Below are 15,463 nucleotides of genomic sequence, written 5' to 3'. Positions count from 1 at the left end.
CAGCCGCCACTCCCCAGCCAGCCTGGGGCCGCTTCCTGGACTGCTGCCGCCAACAGGGCCTGCTCGCCTCAGCGGGGCGCGACGCGACGGACGCAGCCACGGCTCGGCCGCTCTACCTGATCCTGGATGACAATTTTTACTATCGGAGCATGAGATACGAGGTGTACCAGCTGGCTCGAAAATGTAATGACCCCTTGCTCCTACGCGTAAGAACGTTCTGTAGGAAATTCAGTGCGCTGCCTTCCTCTAAGCACTCTCACAGAACACTAGCTATTCTTAATGGCTAGATTCCAGCAGTATAGCATCAACTTAGCTTTATTACTGTATTATTAGAAACTGCTAGGTCACTTAAAGCCTTTCTTACGTATGTTAATCTCAGAAATGACAACTCGGATGATCTGGAAAGTAAAACAGTTTGTACACTGTTTAGGTTTGTATTTGCAGGCTCAGAACTAGTGCAGAAGTTCCTCACGCATGTAAAGCCTGTCTCAGGCATGTTGCTCTCGGAAATTTTACTTGAACGGTTTAAAGGTAAAATGGCCTGTTTACGTTCTTTCAGATTCCTTGAGCTTCTGCCAGCTGTTTTTGGAGTGTCCACTCGAATGCTGCTTGCGGAGGAATCGTCTAAGAAGTCATCCGTTACCTGACCAGACAATATGTGTAATGGCGAGAAAAATAGAAATGCCAGATCTCAAGAAAAACTCTTGGGAACAAAACAGCCTCATTCTGAAAAGTTCAGATTGCGCTTCAGAGGATAAGTATGCTACTGGCCTGCTGCTAGGGATTTTGCTCAGTACTGTTCTCATAAACGGGCGGGTGGAAGCTTTTTATTGTATCTAAACAGGATGTAAAAAATATTCCTTATGGTGATTAAGTTCAGATTGCGCTTCAGAGGATAAGTATGCTACTGGCCTGCTGCTAGGGATTTTGCTCAGTACTGTTCTCATAAACGGGCGGGTAGAAGCTTTTTATTGTATCTAAACAATGGTGATTTTTGGGAGCCGGTCAATTACACACGATACGTGCTGGTTGCTGGGAGCTCACAGCCATCATTCTTTGCAGAGTTCACCACAAAACGAACTGCATTTCTAAACCCCTGTTGAAAATCTATGTAAATTGTCTGAGACATTAGGCCTGGAAATAATTAGCTGTAGTTTCAGTTGTAATTGTTTTTCACCTGACTTGCTGTATAAAGATTATTTCATTGATTGCCTCATAAATTTAACTGAAAAATTGCTTTTTTTCCGTGATGAGGTGTCATTACAAAATGAAAGAAAAATCTTCAGTGACACTGATTAATGTGGTTTACTCTTGTTCATTTTCTTAGTGAGCAGATAATTAGTTTGCTGGCCACTGCTCTGGAAAATCCAGTGAAGCAAAACGAGGAAAACACTGAGCAAAAGGTAGCACTGCTTGTCTTCAGTCACGGCTCTTTCAGATGGTGGTGAATGAGTGAGTTACTCGGGAATCGGATTCAGAACACCGTGATGACAGAAACTGAGAAATCCTATTTGCCTGTTTGCAAAAATACACGCAGAAGAGTTAATCCTGTTTGAAATGGCTATTTCTGTCACCTTATTGAGTACTGAACTACCTTTAAGAATACTGTTGTATGTCATACAGTAGTAAAAAGAATGGTTTCTGGAGCTCGTGTTGCACTGGTGAAAGTAAGGTTCACTTCCTGACGTCACCCACGTCTCTGGCAGTTACCCAGGCGTACACACCTGCCTCCCAACTCAAAGGAGCAGGTCACCGCTTTGCTGCTAACGCGCTACTTGTTTTCAAAGACTAATTCCATTTAACGTGTTTGCCTGTGTTTTTCCCTTCCGGTGGTCCTCCCTGGATAGGAAGCAGATCGAGTGATCTGTGCCGCCAGCACTCTCCACCAGGCCGATCAGACCTGCAGGCGCATCATCTCTCAGGCGATGAAGGATGCCAGAGGTAGGCGAAGCGTTTTCTTGGTGCTGCTGGCAGCTAAGACTAATCCTATGAAATTCCCTCGGGCTAACCTGTTAGGGAAGCCCAACCCTGCAGGTGTAACTGACCGGGGCAGTCTCCTTCACAAGTCTGGTCACAGTTATTGGTAGATCGTGAGCTGAAGTGTGTAAATTTTGTCTTTAAACATGAAGTTAAATGTTCGGTTTTAATTTTCTTTTAGATAAAAATGTACTCCCGAGTGAGATGAAGAGCCTGGCAGAAGAACTCCAACAACTCAAAGCAGGATTTTTGGAAGACTTGCGGCAAGGAAGTAATTTGAAAAACCAAAGTTGCATACAAAATCAAGATTCTGACCCCGTGACAAGTGTAATTTCTTCATTCCAACACGAGGCAGCCAATGCAGTTAATAAATATATTTTAAAATAATGACAGAGAGAATGTTCGTGTTTTTGAAGAGTGTGGAAGGGTTAAGAGTGCCATCCTGCTTCGCCAATGGCTTACTTCTCCAAAGGGGTTAGAGTGCCATCCTGCTTTGCCAACAGCTTCTGCCCTCCTGCTTTGCCAACAGCTTCCTTCTCCAGAGGGGTTAGAGTGCCATCCTGCTTTGCCAACAGCTTCCTTCTCTGGAGGGGTTAGAGTGCCATCCTGCTTCGCCAACAGCTTCCTTCTCCGGAGGCCCGTGCCTTCTCCAACCCCTTTCCCTGGATTGTGGAGGAGAAACAGTCCAGTGCACGGTGTTGGAAGGTCAAGCCAACAAGAAGCCATCCTTAATCGATTCTAAATTCCGTAGGAAAAGCGAGTCTGGGAGGAACACCGAGAAGTCATCCAGTCCTTTCCTGCTTCCAGCAGGACCAGCCTCAGGCTGGAGCAGCTTTCCCCGCGCCGCATCCGGCTGAGGTTTTGAAGAGCACCTTGGATGGCGGCTTGCTCTGTCGAAGGGGTAGCTGAGTATTTCCAGAAAATACATGCCTGGGAATGTATAAAAACAGACACTGCAAAGAACCAGAAACACACGCATAGGACTGACTCCGCTGTCCAAAGCAACTTAAAAACTTGGTGCCACCTCCAAAGTTGCTAATAACAGCACACGCAGAAGTTCCACGTGCAGTGACAACCCCCTCACCACAGCACACACTGATTTCAGGCATGGAAGCACTCTCAGTAAGGAAACAGGAGTACGAGGAAACAAGGAAATTGGAAGATAACCCAATGTGCAAGCTTAACAGTGGAAAGGAGTAAAAGCGTGTCCTGGTTCACCACTAAAATCAAGCATTTTCAAATTCAGCAGAGAGAAACAAACGCACTGTTCCTTAACCGAAAGGTAAGCTCACCTTCCCTGCCGTATCTAGACCACGGTTAGTCATCAGCAGCTCACCAGTGCCACGCCTCGAACCATATGCAGTTAAGAATTAACACAAGACTTAATTAGAAAGTGTTATTTTATTCATATCTTACAAAAGCAAAGCTTCACAACATGAACTACACTAGGTAATAGTCGAGTTATTTCAGAATTAACCTTGTCATCTGAAAACATTCACTACACAATAAAATTTATTTTACAACTCTTAACAGGTTTCATTTTTGCATACAAAATATGTTCTTTACACTGAAATACATATTATTAACAAAGCAGGTACTTAGAAGCACATACACAAAAATTGCTCAATGAAAAAGGCTTCAGCAGGGGACAGATTTCCTGCAGCAGAACATCCATTTGCTGTAGATTCTCCAAGAAGCTTAAAATTAAAAGAAAACTTGCCAGTGAAGACTTTTGAATTACATTCCCTTCGTCAAAAAAAAAAAAACAAAACACAAACAAGCAAACACACACACACACACCCCACGCCCAAACACTCTGGAACAAAACAAAGAGCAACAGATCATTTTGCTAGGAAACACTGCTGGAACGTGTCTCCCAGCACGGAGTTTTATATTAAAATGCCAGTCAACATTTTATGTCAAAATCCTCTTCATCTGAACATGTATCTGTGAAAACACAACTATTTTCCCTATTAGCTGCTTCACAGCTGGTTTAGGTATTAACAGAGATAATCTACCAAGATCTTGAGTCAAATATTTGTGTGGTCATTGGAATATTCAGCCTCAGTAAGTCCACATGAAGAGTACGATAAATAGTGCATGTTTAAAACATCAACGAATCTAACAAATCATCAATAAAAACAAAAACCCCACAAAGTTAATGTTTCGCAACAACAGAACTTTGTAACAGAGTCAAGCTATGGAAAAAACTTGGCTCATTCCCAAACTGCCCTGTTAATGCAAGTTAAAATGCTAATCGCCACCTTATAAAAGTTTCTGTTTGGGTTTTTAAAAAAAAAAAAACAAACAAACAAAAAAACACAAGTTAGTGCAGCGTAGCACACGGAGAAATCAACATGAAAAGTCCTAACAGGACTCGATCCTATGATTCCTGACCAGTACCCCTCACTGAGTAAGGCCTGCTTGTGCAAGGAAATCGTCAAGATCCCAAACAACTTTCCAGCACTAATTCTGGTCTTTAAATTATAGTTATGTACACAATCATGAAAAACCAAGATGAAAATACACCTTCCAAAGCTACTCAGTAGGCGGAAGGAAACGGATCTAATCAGGGTACTGTTTGGCACAACTGAGCACAGAGTATTTATGCTGAAAAATTCAGAACCCTAGTCCTGGGGGCGACCCCTCACGCTCGGCAGGGATCCAGCCCACAGCGCTGGTGGCTGAATCAAGGTATGAACGCCAGAGCCTGCTGCTGCCCAAGAAACCCCCGCAGACAGGAGCTTGCATGAGCAAAGGAAAACGTCGTTCAACAGTGCACAGATGTTCCAGCTGATTTCCTCAGGTACTTCAAAGCAGAAACAATGGTATTGTCAGCAGTAGGAAAATACGTCTAAACAACAATTTGCTAGGTGTGGGGTTAGATTTTTTTTATACTGAGTTCTATTAAGAATACAGGTTGCCCCTGCAACAGAGGGTCCCCTCCTAAATGAAGGCCCTTTTTCAGTAAGATTACTCAGACTTCCTCTTGCTACCACCTACTCTATTCCTGATGCCCCATCCCTGGAAGTGTTCAAGGCTGAGTGTTCAAGTGGATGAGGCTTGGAGCAACCTGGTCTAGTGGAAGGTGTCCCTGCCCATGGCAGGGGGGTGGGACTGGTTGATCTTTAAGGTCCCTTCCAGCCCAAACCATCCTATGATTCATGAATTACTGTGCTCTTCAACAGTAATATCTGCTGTTCTGGTATTAGTTCAAGTCCCTGCCCATGGCAGGGGGGGGGGACTGGTTGATCTTTAAGGTCCCTTCCAGCCCAAACCATCCTATGATTCATGAATTACTGTGCTCTTCAACAGTAATATCTGCTGTTCTGGTATTAGTTCAATATTAATATTCTAATATAGTATTTCAGCCAAATCAAGATTTTAGAATGCGTTGATGTGATCAAAAGAGAGCCATCACTTCTACATCAGTCTTTGACTAGTAGAGTTGTGTTACAAAACCTGTACAGGAGCAGTAACTTCCAGCTGGATTCCAGTTCAGTCAACTTTTAGTCCTTAAAATAAAGGACTCTGCATGTTTATGCCCATAAAGCTGCAGTTTTGCTTATAAAATAAATGTTTAAAGTTTTAAAGAGGAAGAAAAGAAAGGCAAAAAAGAGATATTTTTGAATTATAAAGAGAGTCATCATAAAAAATGGAAATTACATTGCGTTTTACAAATCCACTGAAACGGATTTTGAACCAGGCCTGAAACAAACAAAAAAAACCCCCCACATCTTTAGGAGTATTAGGGCGTAAAAAACCCACATCTTTAGGAGTATTAGGGCGTTATCACTCATTGTCACAACATTGGAAACGACTTCCATGGCATATTTTTGACCTCATTACTACAGGACTATGTGCCAACAAGAATCCAGTTCCTTCAGATGGTTACTTAAAGCACAGCAAATTCCACAGCTGGTAAGTTACGTAGGGAGAAACATACTTGGTTCCCAAATTTCTAATTCATTACAGTCACTTCCGAAGCTAAAATTCTCAGAAGGGTGTTTTTTCCTGCAGTGATTCCTGCATTGTAAGATTTCCATTGGCTTCGGGAAGCTTTAGCTCCCCTAACAACATAAATTTGAAGAAGCCAAACATTTGCTATTCAGATTCCAACCTCTGACTTGCAGAACATCAGCAAAACCTCCCTGCCTCTAACACAACCTATTTGCTGCCGTATTTTGTTGATAGTAAAAGGGGAATAATATATAAGGGAAGCTTTAATTTGCCTCAAGTAAGACAAACTAGGGTAAAAGTGCATTGTCTAAATATGGGAAAAGTAACAGTTCTTCACTTTTTTGAAGTATTACAAATTCCTGCGTAGCACATTAAGAGCTTTTATTAATCTGGCTAGGGTGTTTAGGTTTCTGTTAAAGTGCCTGACCGTTAGCCTAGGTGCTTCTAACGTAAAGATGTATGGTATTAAAACAACTCAACGTGTGCAGTGGACTTCACGTACACCTTCAGTTACCATCTGCCACCTACCACTGTAAACCACGACGACCGCAAACGCAGCCAGCCGGTACTCCTTTGCCTACGACATGAACCCCTCAGAAAACCCTGCAGCCCTTCCCCTAATTTCACACCAAGAGGACAAATCTGGGGGAAGGGACAAGACGAACTGACTTCCCCGTCAGCTGAAGTTTACAGTAAGCTAGATTTATACAACTTTCGAACGTACAGGCAACCTATCAGTTGTAGCTTGGCCCGAGATAAAACTGAATAAAATGACTTCTAAGTTGTAAACCTCTCGTTTGTTTCTATTAGAACTCCCATCCGCAAGACAGAAGCCTAACTGTGCAAATTTTAAACATCTGTACACTTTAAGGCAGTTAAAAATCTCACGAAATATATATTGGTTCTACAAGCTCTTATTCTGACTGTTCAAGAGCTCCCTCCTTTTAAAAAGAAAGGCATGGAACATTTTGGTAAGTGTAGTTTCAAACAAGGTGTCGTATTTCGTTTTTCTTTTGTGTAACTAGCAAACCAAAAGTTTTTAACTCTTTCCTTTTTCCTACCAGAGTTTCAAGCACAATAACCTGTTATCTTCTAGTTTTGTAACAAATTTTAGAAGTAATAGCTACATTAGTGTTTGAGCCCTAACGTGCAGAGTTCAGACTATATTAAGCAAAAACGTACCACTAACCTTCCTCAGACGAAAGCAAGTTTTACATCAAATTGAATTTGTATGTGAAAGTTGCTTCTGTTTGGTTTTCCAGTTTGGAGCAGCTAAGCTGTTAAGGATGACTCCAAAGTAACCATACGTCTCATTACATTAACATATATTTATATGTTTTTTATGGTTAATATATTCTGTCTTGCCTAGTAAGTAGTCTGATAATTGCATCCTACGTTCCAGGTCACACGCTATGCTTCTGCGTTTGTAGAACGTTTACTGGGATTAAGTGCAAGCAACTTAAATTTAGCAACCAAAGCATGTAAATGCATTCCAATTCTTACAGCACACTCTCAGCTTTTTTGAAAGGCTACATAGAAAATAACCACCCCACCTCATACAAAATTTCCCTGGCAAGTTTTACGACAACACAGAAATAAATTTGCCTCCTTTGTCAAACCAATTAATGTGAAGATTCCTTATGGGAATGTGCACGTTTTCCTTCAGCAAGTATGAAAAATAGACTGTAATACATTATAAAACTAAATGAAAGCATGTTCTCAGTCAATGCTGACTGTGTTGGCCTCTTGCAAAATGGCAAGCAAAGTCATACTTATTTTTACACTTACACCCACATATGTTGCACTGAAAAGGATTTTCAAACCCATGACACCCCATGTGAATAGTATAAAGGATATTGTCCGCGAAGTACATGTCACAGTGTTGGCAGTGATGCAGAAGCTGAGGGTCCTGAACTGGAAGGGTTGGAGCTGGAGTACTTGGCTGACTGTTACTTATGCTGGGAGTACTGGTGTGGGCGCTGCGCTCACTGCTGGGACCCGCCACGGGACTGTAGTTCCTTTGATTGTGTGTAGGCCGGGGATCGGGGCTGGTTGGAGATGAACTCTGAGGAATATTTGCTGACACAGCTGAAACTACTGCAGGTGCAGCAGGCTGCTGGATCATGAAAGGCTTTTCATCTTGACAGGAAACAACGTCAGGAGAGGCTGGATTTTGATTTTCAGGTGGCAAGCTCGATAACTGTCCAGCTAACGTAGAGAGCTGATTTAAAGGATTATCTACCATGAGGTCTTGCGGATCTCTTGGCAACCCACTGCTCGGGGTTGGTTTTGTCATGCTCTCATAAGCTTCAGTCTGGATATTTGGGATTTCATGAGTGAAATCATTAAGGTAGTCTGGTTTCTGGACCACCATGGAAGGTGGACTCAGATTAATTAAAGTCCTTCTGCTGTACCCCAAATTGCTGGTCTTCTTCTGCAAAACCCCCCACATTTTCTTGCTGCTTAGGGAAGACCTTGTACCCTTGATGGGCATCATTTTATGTTTGCGCCGGCGGTGGTGAGATAAGTTGCTTCTGTCACTGCAGCGAAAGGAGCACAATTCACATTTGTACGGTTTTTCACCCGTATGCGATCGCATGTGAGCTTCCAGGTGACGTTCGTAAGCTGATGCAAAAGGACACAAATGGCATCTGTGCGGCTTCTCACCTGGAAAATTAAAATAGGTCACGCTCTATAGCATTTCACGGTGCTTGAAAAAGGCTGTTCACAGAATAGAAAGTAGCAAACTGGGAGCACCTAATCAAATGGTTTGGTTTCAGCTTTGATGACGCCTGTCTCGAGTTTAGCTGGGTATTTCGTGGAAGAGTGGAGTAAATTTAGACATCTCTGCCTCACCAAAGCGATAGCAAGCATAAGAAAAATAACGAGATCGGAATGAGCGTAACAGTTAACCTGTCTGGGAATTGCAGCAAGGCCAGGCTGGATGAGGCTTGGAGCAACCTGGACTAGTGGAAGGTGTCCCTGCCCATGGCAGGGGGGTTGGAACTGGATGGGCTTTAAGGTCCCTTCCAACCCAAACCAGTCTGTGATCCTACGATGATTCTCTGACTGAACACAATGATGTTTGCATGGTGCTTTAACGAGATCCAAACTTTACCTCACCCACAAAGCACACAAACAGTTGGCTACTGGAACAGCTGCACCACCAAAATGTAACTGTTCTTAATGATAACTGTGTTTAAATATTGAGGGAGAGTATAATTTTGGTATCTTCCACACATTCCTAGTTTTAAACATCCTTGAACTATTCTCTAAATAACCCATGTACACATGCACCTACTCAAGGACTGAGTTTCGAAAAGGATCCTGTGGCTAAAGAGTTATTCAAGACAACAAAAGCCAGCTCATCCCTGGACAGCTGCATGCCCTCTCAGACATGACAGTACCAGCTCTTCTCCTTTCTGATAGGCAAAACTTTGCCCTTCATTTAGAGATATTCACGCTAACACTTTTCAAAGCGTTTAGAAAACTCTCAAACAATTACAGGCCAGCACATGTGTAACATAATACTTTGTCACTTTTGATTTTCCTTTCACATCCTGATCTAGGAGTTTTTAGATCCAGGTCTGCAATGTTACAAATACCTAAAGGATCTGATGCATGTTCACGCGCTGAAATGAATCATCACCTTATCGTCCTGTCTAGAATGCTGGGTCAATTACTACATCACTGTTGTGCAACTGATTCTCTTGCCACACAGCACAACAAACTCAAAAAAAATGTCAGTGGGCTCCTTCTCTTCAGCCTTTACAGGGTTTTTTTAAAGCATTTTCCCCTATTTTAAATAGGGGGCAATTAATCTGTTTTGTACATTTCAAAACCCATCTACAACTGTAAAAGCCAGAGAACTGAACGCAGCGACAGCCACTATTACACTGAAGCGCTGTGGCACTGTACAGGCCTTGTAAGATGACACATGACCAATCCAGAAAGCCCTTCCCATGCTGAGCATCCCACAGTTTGGAATGACAACTTGGGATACTGAATAGAATGTTATTTTTTGCCCCTCTATATCACTGGCACTTTAAAAGGACAGAAAGCAATTTTTGTGCTACCCACATACCTTGTTTGCACCAAGCGAAACCATGTTTCCACCAAAAGCACATATATGTATTCATACATATATACATACACGTGTGTAAAGAACTGGAGATTTGGTGCAGATGATGGAAAAAGACTGACAAACTCCGTGCATTCACAAAGAATTTACCAATCTGAACAGTCATTTTATTCTAAAGTGGTTACACGGAGATAAAGATTTGCATCCCATGCTGCACACCCTTAATACAACACAGCTGGCGACCTGCTAATTACAGTGCTGTCAGACTCAGCACGAAGTTAATTCTGCAGGAAGTTGCACTTAATAATGGTTGTGTGATCATGCCTGGATCATAATTACTCTGGCAGATACCTTGCTGCACTTGCATGTTATCCAGGATGCACTATCCGTTTACTCAAAGTGCTCTGAGGCTACCAGTCAGCTATCACTTCCCTATTTTAAATGATGGTTCGGTCGCTCTGAGCCTTCATTTTCCATGCAATCCCTCTCTTGGCCCTTTGCCATGACTGCTGTCGTGGTTTAATCCCAGGCAGAAACCAAGTACTGCACAACCGCTCGCCCACCTCCTCACTCCTCTGCTGAAGGAGGAGAATTGGAGGAAAAGACAAGGAAACTTGTGGGTTGAGATAAGAACCATTTAAGAATTGAATGTAAGTGAATAAAATATGGATACTAATAACACTAAAAATACCAATAATATTAACAATACTAGTAATATTAATATATACTCAGCATGACATTTGATGGCATGAAATGTCCCTTTGGTCAGTTTGGGTCAGCTGTCCAGGCTGTGTCCCCTCTTCTACAAGAAGCTGGGAACACAGGTGTAGTATCAGAAACGGAGGAAGTCCTTGAATCGGTATAGGAATTCCTTAACAACAACTGAAAATGTGAGTGTTATCAACGATCTTTTCAGCACAAATCCAAAACATAGCCTCATGCTAGCTACTGAGAAGAAAATTAATTCTGTCCCAACTGAAAACCAGCACAGCTCGATAAGCCGAGTGGCAAATGCTCTCAAGCAAGCCACAGTATTTTTTCTTTTCATTACTGTTATCAATCACTTATTTGATGATATGACCTCACATATTTGAATATTCTACCAATAAGAAAACTTTATTTTTATTATTCTCTTTTGTACTTCCACATCTGGAATGTTGTATAAAACAGGAACATTTTCATAGCTAAACATAGGAGGAAAAGCCCCTGTAAATCTCCATGTAGCAGCACATACAGTCTTCACTTTCCTGATTAGCAAGGAACAACTAAAAGTGACTTTAGGGCCTTTCAATTTACACTGACGTTTTCATACTAAACTTTACCTCTAGTTACTTGAAATTCAGTAGCCTGAAATAATAAATGTATATAGGAATTTGCATAATTTAAATAGGTGCATGGCACGCCTTTAAAAAAATAGTCTATTAAACCAAAAAACCAGTTCTAGTTGTTAAGTCATGCTAAGAACTATCATGCTGCCTGGCAATGCTAACTCCTCAGGTGCCAATCACAACGCTGAGTTAATCCCACAGCGTCTCCCAGCGAAGTACTGCGGAGTATTTCATACCTGTGTGAATTCTGATATGCTCTATGAGCCGTGCTGTTCCTTTGCTGGCGTAGTTGCAGTACCGACACTTTAACTTTCCATCAAACGTCCTTTCAAACCCATCCACTAACATTCCTGAGTTTTCATCCAGTGAAACTTCAACAGAAGGATGATCCAGACCATTCTGATCTCCTTCTGTCCCAGCTGCGAATAATGCAACAGAGATTTCAATCAGGAATCAGTAGGATACTATCCAGCGTGCTGTGAGACTGCCAAATAATTTTTGCTCCTCTACGCCCTTGGTCTTTAAGTATACAGAACTATAAGAACGTGCCCTGATTCAAACAAAGGTACGTACGCATCTTCTGTGATGTGAAAATGACTATCGGAAACGCTCCCACGGAACTGGACTGCTCTGCATAAGAATCTCGAATGTAAACAGTGCAGTCGTTCTCAAAAAAGGTAAAATCAGCTTACCTCCCTGAAGAGTCTCTGCCTCCTTGTCTCCACTAACTGATCCAGAAATCATGTTCACATGGTGAGTCTGCTGTGTTAGGTATTCCTGAAAATCTTTTACAAAGTCCAAAGGTTCTGGCTTTTTTTCACCCATATTCACTTTTTCGTTTACAACCTCTTGTGCCTGGAAGGAAAAGTATTTTCACAGAATCACAGCACAGTTTGGGTTGGAAGGGACCTTAAAGATCATCTAGTCCCACCCCCTGCCATGGGCAGGGACACCTTCCACTAGACTAGGTTGCTCCAAGCCTCATCCAGCCTGGCCTTGGACACTTCCAGGGATGGGGCATCCGCAGCTTCTCTGGACAGGCTGGCCCAGTGCCTCCAGTTTTATTTACCTCATTAAAGATTATCAAATACATATTAATGGAGAAACCATTTTCAGTGACAGTAACATAAGGACAGTATCAAACTGGATAAAATGGTGTATTAATCAAAATCAACTTGCCTTTTTTTTTTTTCTTTTTTCATGGATCATACCTGAATTTTAGTTCCCTGCTAAGTAGCAAACATGCTCCAAACTGGAGGGACCTCCCAATGGGTCAGACAGAACGCACAGAGCACAGCTTCTCCACTTTCCCTGGAAGGAAAAAAAGGAAATGCAAGCCCATGATTCTCCCCAAGCCCCAGGAGCTGTATGAAATAAACTTGAAAAAATATAGATGTTGTGAAAGACAGGTTCTAACACTGCGCTGCTGTAAGTTTTATTAAAACAATTACACTTCCAGCAAAAGCTTTTCAAAGACGGCATCTACTCTTTCGTGTACCCTGCTGAAAGCCATTTCTGTCTCACTGAACGTTTGAACAGCTTCTCTGGTGAACACGTGGCTCCAAGTAATCCCACAACTAGGTAAGTCAATTATGACAACTGTAATGCTGGGAAATCAACTGAATGTCACTGATTTCCAAAGATGGAAAGAAGGCTCAAAGAAAGCAGTATTTCATAGTTCTCACTATGATAGGAAACTAAAATTTCCTACCCTGCACAGAAGTCTTAATCCTTTTCATTATTCTGCACTGAAATAATAAAAATATTCACTAGAACTCCATATTCATGCCCTTTTCTGGGACTGTAAATGACAAACCTCTAGAATCTCAATTTGCAATGAATTTGTGAAGACTCACTGTCCTCTTTCCAACTGAATCCTGAGCTTGGGGGAGAAGGTCCTTGAATACTTGTGAGCTTTCTTGGGCCCCTCCTCCCTCCAGAGCTTCATCCTATGGAATTCTGTCAATCAGTTCCCAGGGTAGCGAGCTTGCTGTGCACCCTCCTTGCCTTCTTAAGGACTTCACACTCCACCATTCCATGGTCACTGCAGCCAAGGCTACTCTTAAACATCACATTCCCCCCCAGCCCCTCTTGGTGAGAGCATGGTCCAGCATGGGACCTCTCCTCGTCGGCTCCTCTATCACTTGGATAAGGAAGTTGTCATCACTGCATACCAGGAACCTCCTTGCTTGCTTGTGCCCTGCCGTGTTGTCCCTCCCACAGATATCGGGGTGGCTGAAGTCCCCCATGAGGACCAGGGTTTGTGAATGCGAGGCTGTTGCTATCTGCTCGTAGAGGGCCTCATCCACTCGCTCGTCCTGGCCAGGTGGCCTGTAGCAAACTCCTACTACTGTATCCCCTCTCCCTGCCCTCCCTTTAGTCCTGACCCATAAGCTCTCGGTCAGCTCCTCGTCCATCCCCACGCAGAGTTCCACACACTCCAGCTGGTCTCTGACACAGACAGCAACCCTCCCTCCACGTCTCCCCTGCCTGCCCTTCCTGAAGAGCCTGTATCCTTCCATTCTGACACTCCAGTCACAGCAGCCATCCCACCACATCTCCACGATGCCAATGAGGTCACAGCCCCTCATGCACACACACGTCTCTAACTCCTCGTTTATTTCCCACGCTCTCTGCGTTTGCACAGAGGCATTTAAGATAGGCCCCCAATGCAGCTGGCTTGCTGACTAGAGCAATGGAATTCCTCTGTCTTCTTCCTCAGGTGCTGGTGACCTGTGGTCCTTCTCCAGGCTCTGGACATCTGTTGGTGGCACTGGCCTCCAACTGGCAGGAGTGGGACGGGTTGCAGTTCCCCTTCCCCAGCAACTTTAGTTTAAAGCTGTCTGAACCAGTCTGGCAACGCTTTGCCCAAAGATGTTCCGTCCCTTTTTGACAGTGCTCAGACTGATAAGTATTTCTTTCACACCACACCTAACCATGCTCAACTATCATTGTTATCACCATTAAGTTCGTTTTGAACACATCCTTAACGTATCAGTTTTGCCTACCCTCTTTCAGGTGTCACCAGCTTTGTGTAGGCTTAAGTTAATTTGTGTTCCATTTGTTGGTGCCTCCTGCAATAAAACAAAGATATGAGGATATGAATTAAAGATATGGAAGAGAAATATGGGGCAATGTAATGTAGACTGCTGGCAGGCCAACTTCCACCAAATTATAAGAAGACGACATAAGAATTTAAAATAAAAGCCTTCTAAATGTTGAATGGTTCAACATGAAACAACGGTAATGGTCCATGTTTCACAGAAGAATCTGTGCACTCCCTTGTGTAAAGCACAAAAACTTATTTGGCTGATTACTTTTATAACGACACTTAATTTTTAATTTGAAAACGTTTTCTTTTATGTCAACATAGGTAAGCTGCCACAATTTAAGCGTTACCTCAAACCTCTACATCTGTACGCATAAAAGAACCTTTTGTGGTATTTTTTATAGCTATACAAGCAGCAGTCCCTTTTTCCAGGGAAGAACGATAGAGATCGGATGCTCACTACGTCGCCACTGCAAACCAGTAAACACGGTTTTAATTATCGGAACCTGAGCAGACCAGCTCGTGTTTCACACGCTCGCAGGAGCTGATCACGCCAGATGTCCCTCAAGCCCTATTTATACAGAACGTTTTCTGCACAGACAACGACACCTTCTCCAGCTTTAGACAGCGATGAGTAGAATGCTGGTTATTCGTTTGCCACATGGGCGCAACTGTTGGGTTTCACTGGGTTGCTGGGCTGATACGTACAGTTTACTGTGCCACAGGATGTGCGAGGGTGAGGGGCATTGTAAGTATTTTACTTAAAGAATTCTGCTAAAAGAAAATTAATCAGACGCAGTAAAACCAGTGGTTTTAACGCACACAGTAGGAACTCATAGTGCAGCAATTATAGGAGAATAAAATAGTGTGACTACAGTCACACGTCTGCATCCTCGTTTTTTTAAGGAATCAAGGAAAAAATAAAAAGAGGGGCGCGTGGAGTAATCTCTCTGCCCCGGTCTCAGCTTTCCAGTGCAAATGACTTAAAATAACGAAAGAGGAAGGATCCCAAACTCCACCCAAACCATCCCTGCTCCTTCTCAAGGAGTTTTGCGCGTGGGCAGGGGG

General features: G+C 42.9%; 2 protein-coding genes across 2 annotated transcripts; one reads left to right on the top strand and one right to left on the bottom strand.

Moving 5' to 3' along the window:
* Window positions 1–8: 8 nt before the first annotated feature.
* On the top strand, window positions 9–2,842 carry PSTK (phosphoseryl-tRNA kinase; the record flags this gene model as incomplete). The annotated part of the gene is made up of 6 exons (XM_010147256.1): window positions 9–183; window positions 560–758; window positions 1,328–1,403; window positions 1,848–1,941; window positions 2,159–2,304; window positions 2,729–2,842. Coding segments are annotated over 6 exons (804 nt in total), but the record flags the coding sequence as incomplete, so codon positions are not given.
* Window positions 2,843–7,367: 4,525 nt separating this feature from the next.
* IKZF5 (IKAROS family zinc finger 5 (Pegasus)) lies at window positions 7,368–14,420 on the bottom strand. Its single transcript, XM_010147245.1, has 4 exons — window positions 14,355–14,420; window positions 12,039–12,201; window positions 11,583–11,765; window positions 7,368–8,604 (listed from the first exon to the last, which is right to left on the bottom strand). Exons 2-4 carry the CDS (start codon window positions 12,169–12,171, stop codon window positions 7,661–7,663), a joined length of 1,260 nt encoding a protein of 419 aa, XP_010145547.1. The 5' UTR covers window positions 12,172–12,201; window positions 14,355–14,420; the 3' UTR covers window positions 7,368–7,660.
* Window positions 14,421–15,463: the final 1,043 nt, after the last annotated feature.

This window comes from Eurypyga helias, unplaced genomic scaffold (assembly GCF_000690775.1).
Source record: "Eurypyga helias isolate BGI_N326 unplaced genomic scaffold, ASM69077v1 scaffold5460, whole genome shotgun sequence".
Lineage (NCBI taxonomy): Eukaryota > Metazoa > Chordata > Aves > Eurypygiformes > Eurypygidae > Eurypyga > Eurypyga helias.
Note: the sequence above shows the minus strand (reverse complement) of the source record. Positions and strands in the feature narration are given on the sequence as shown.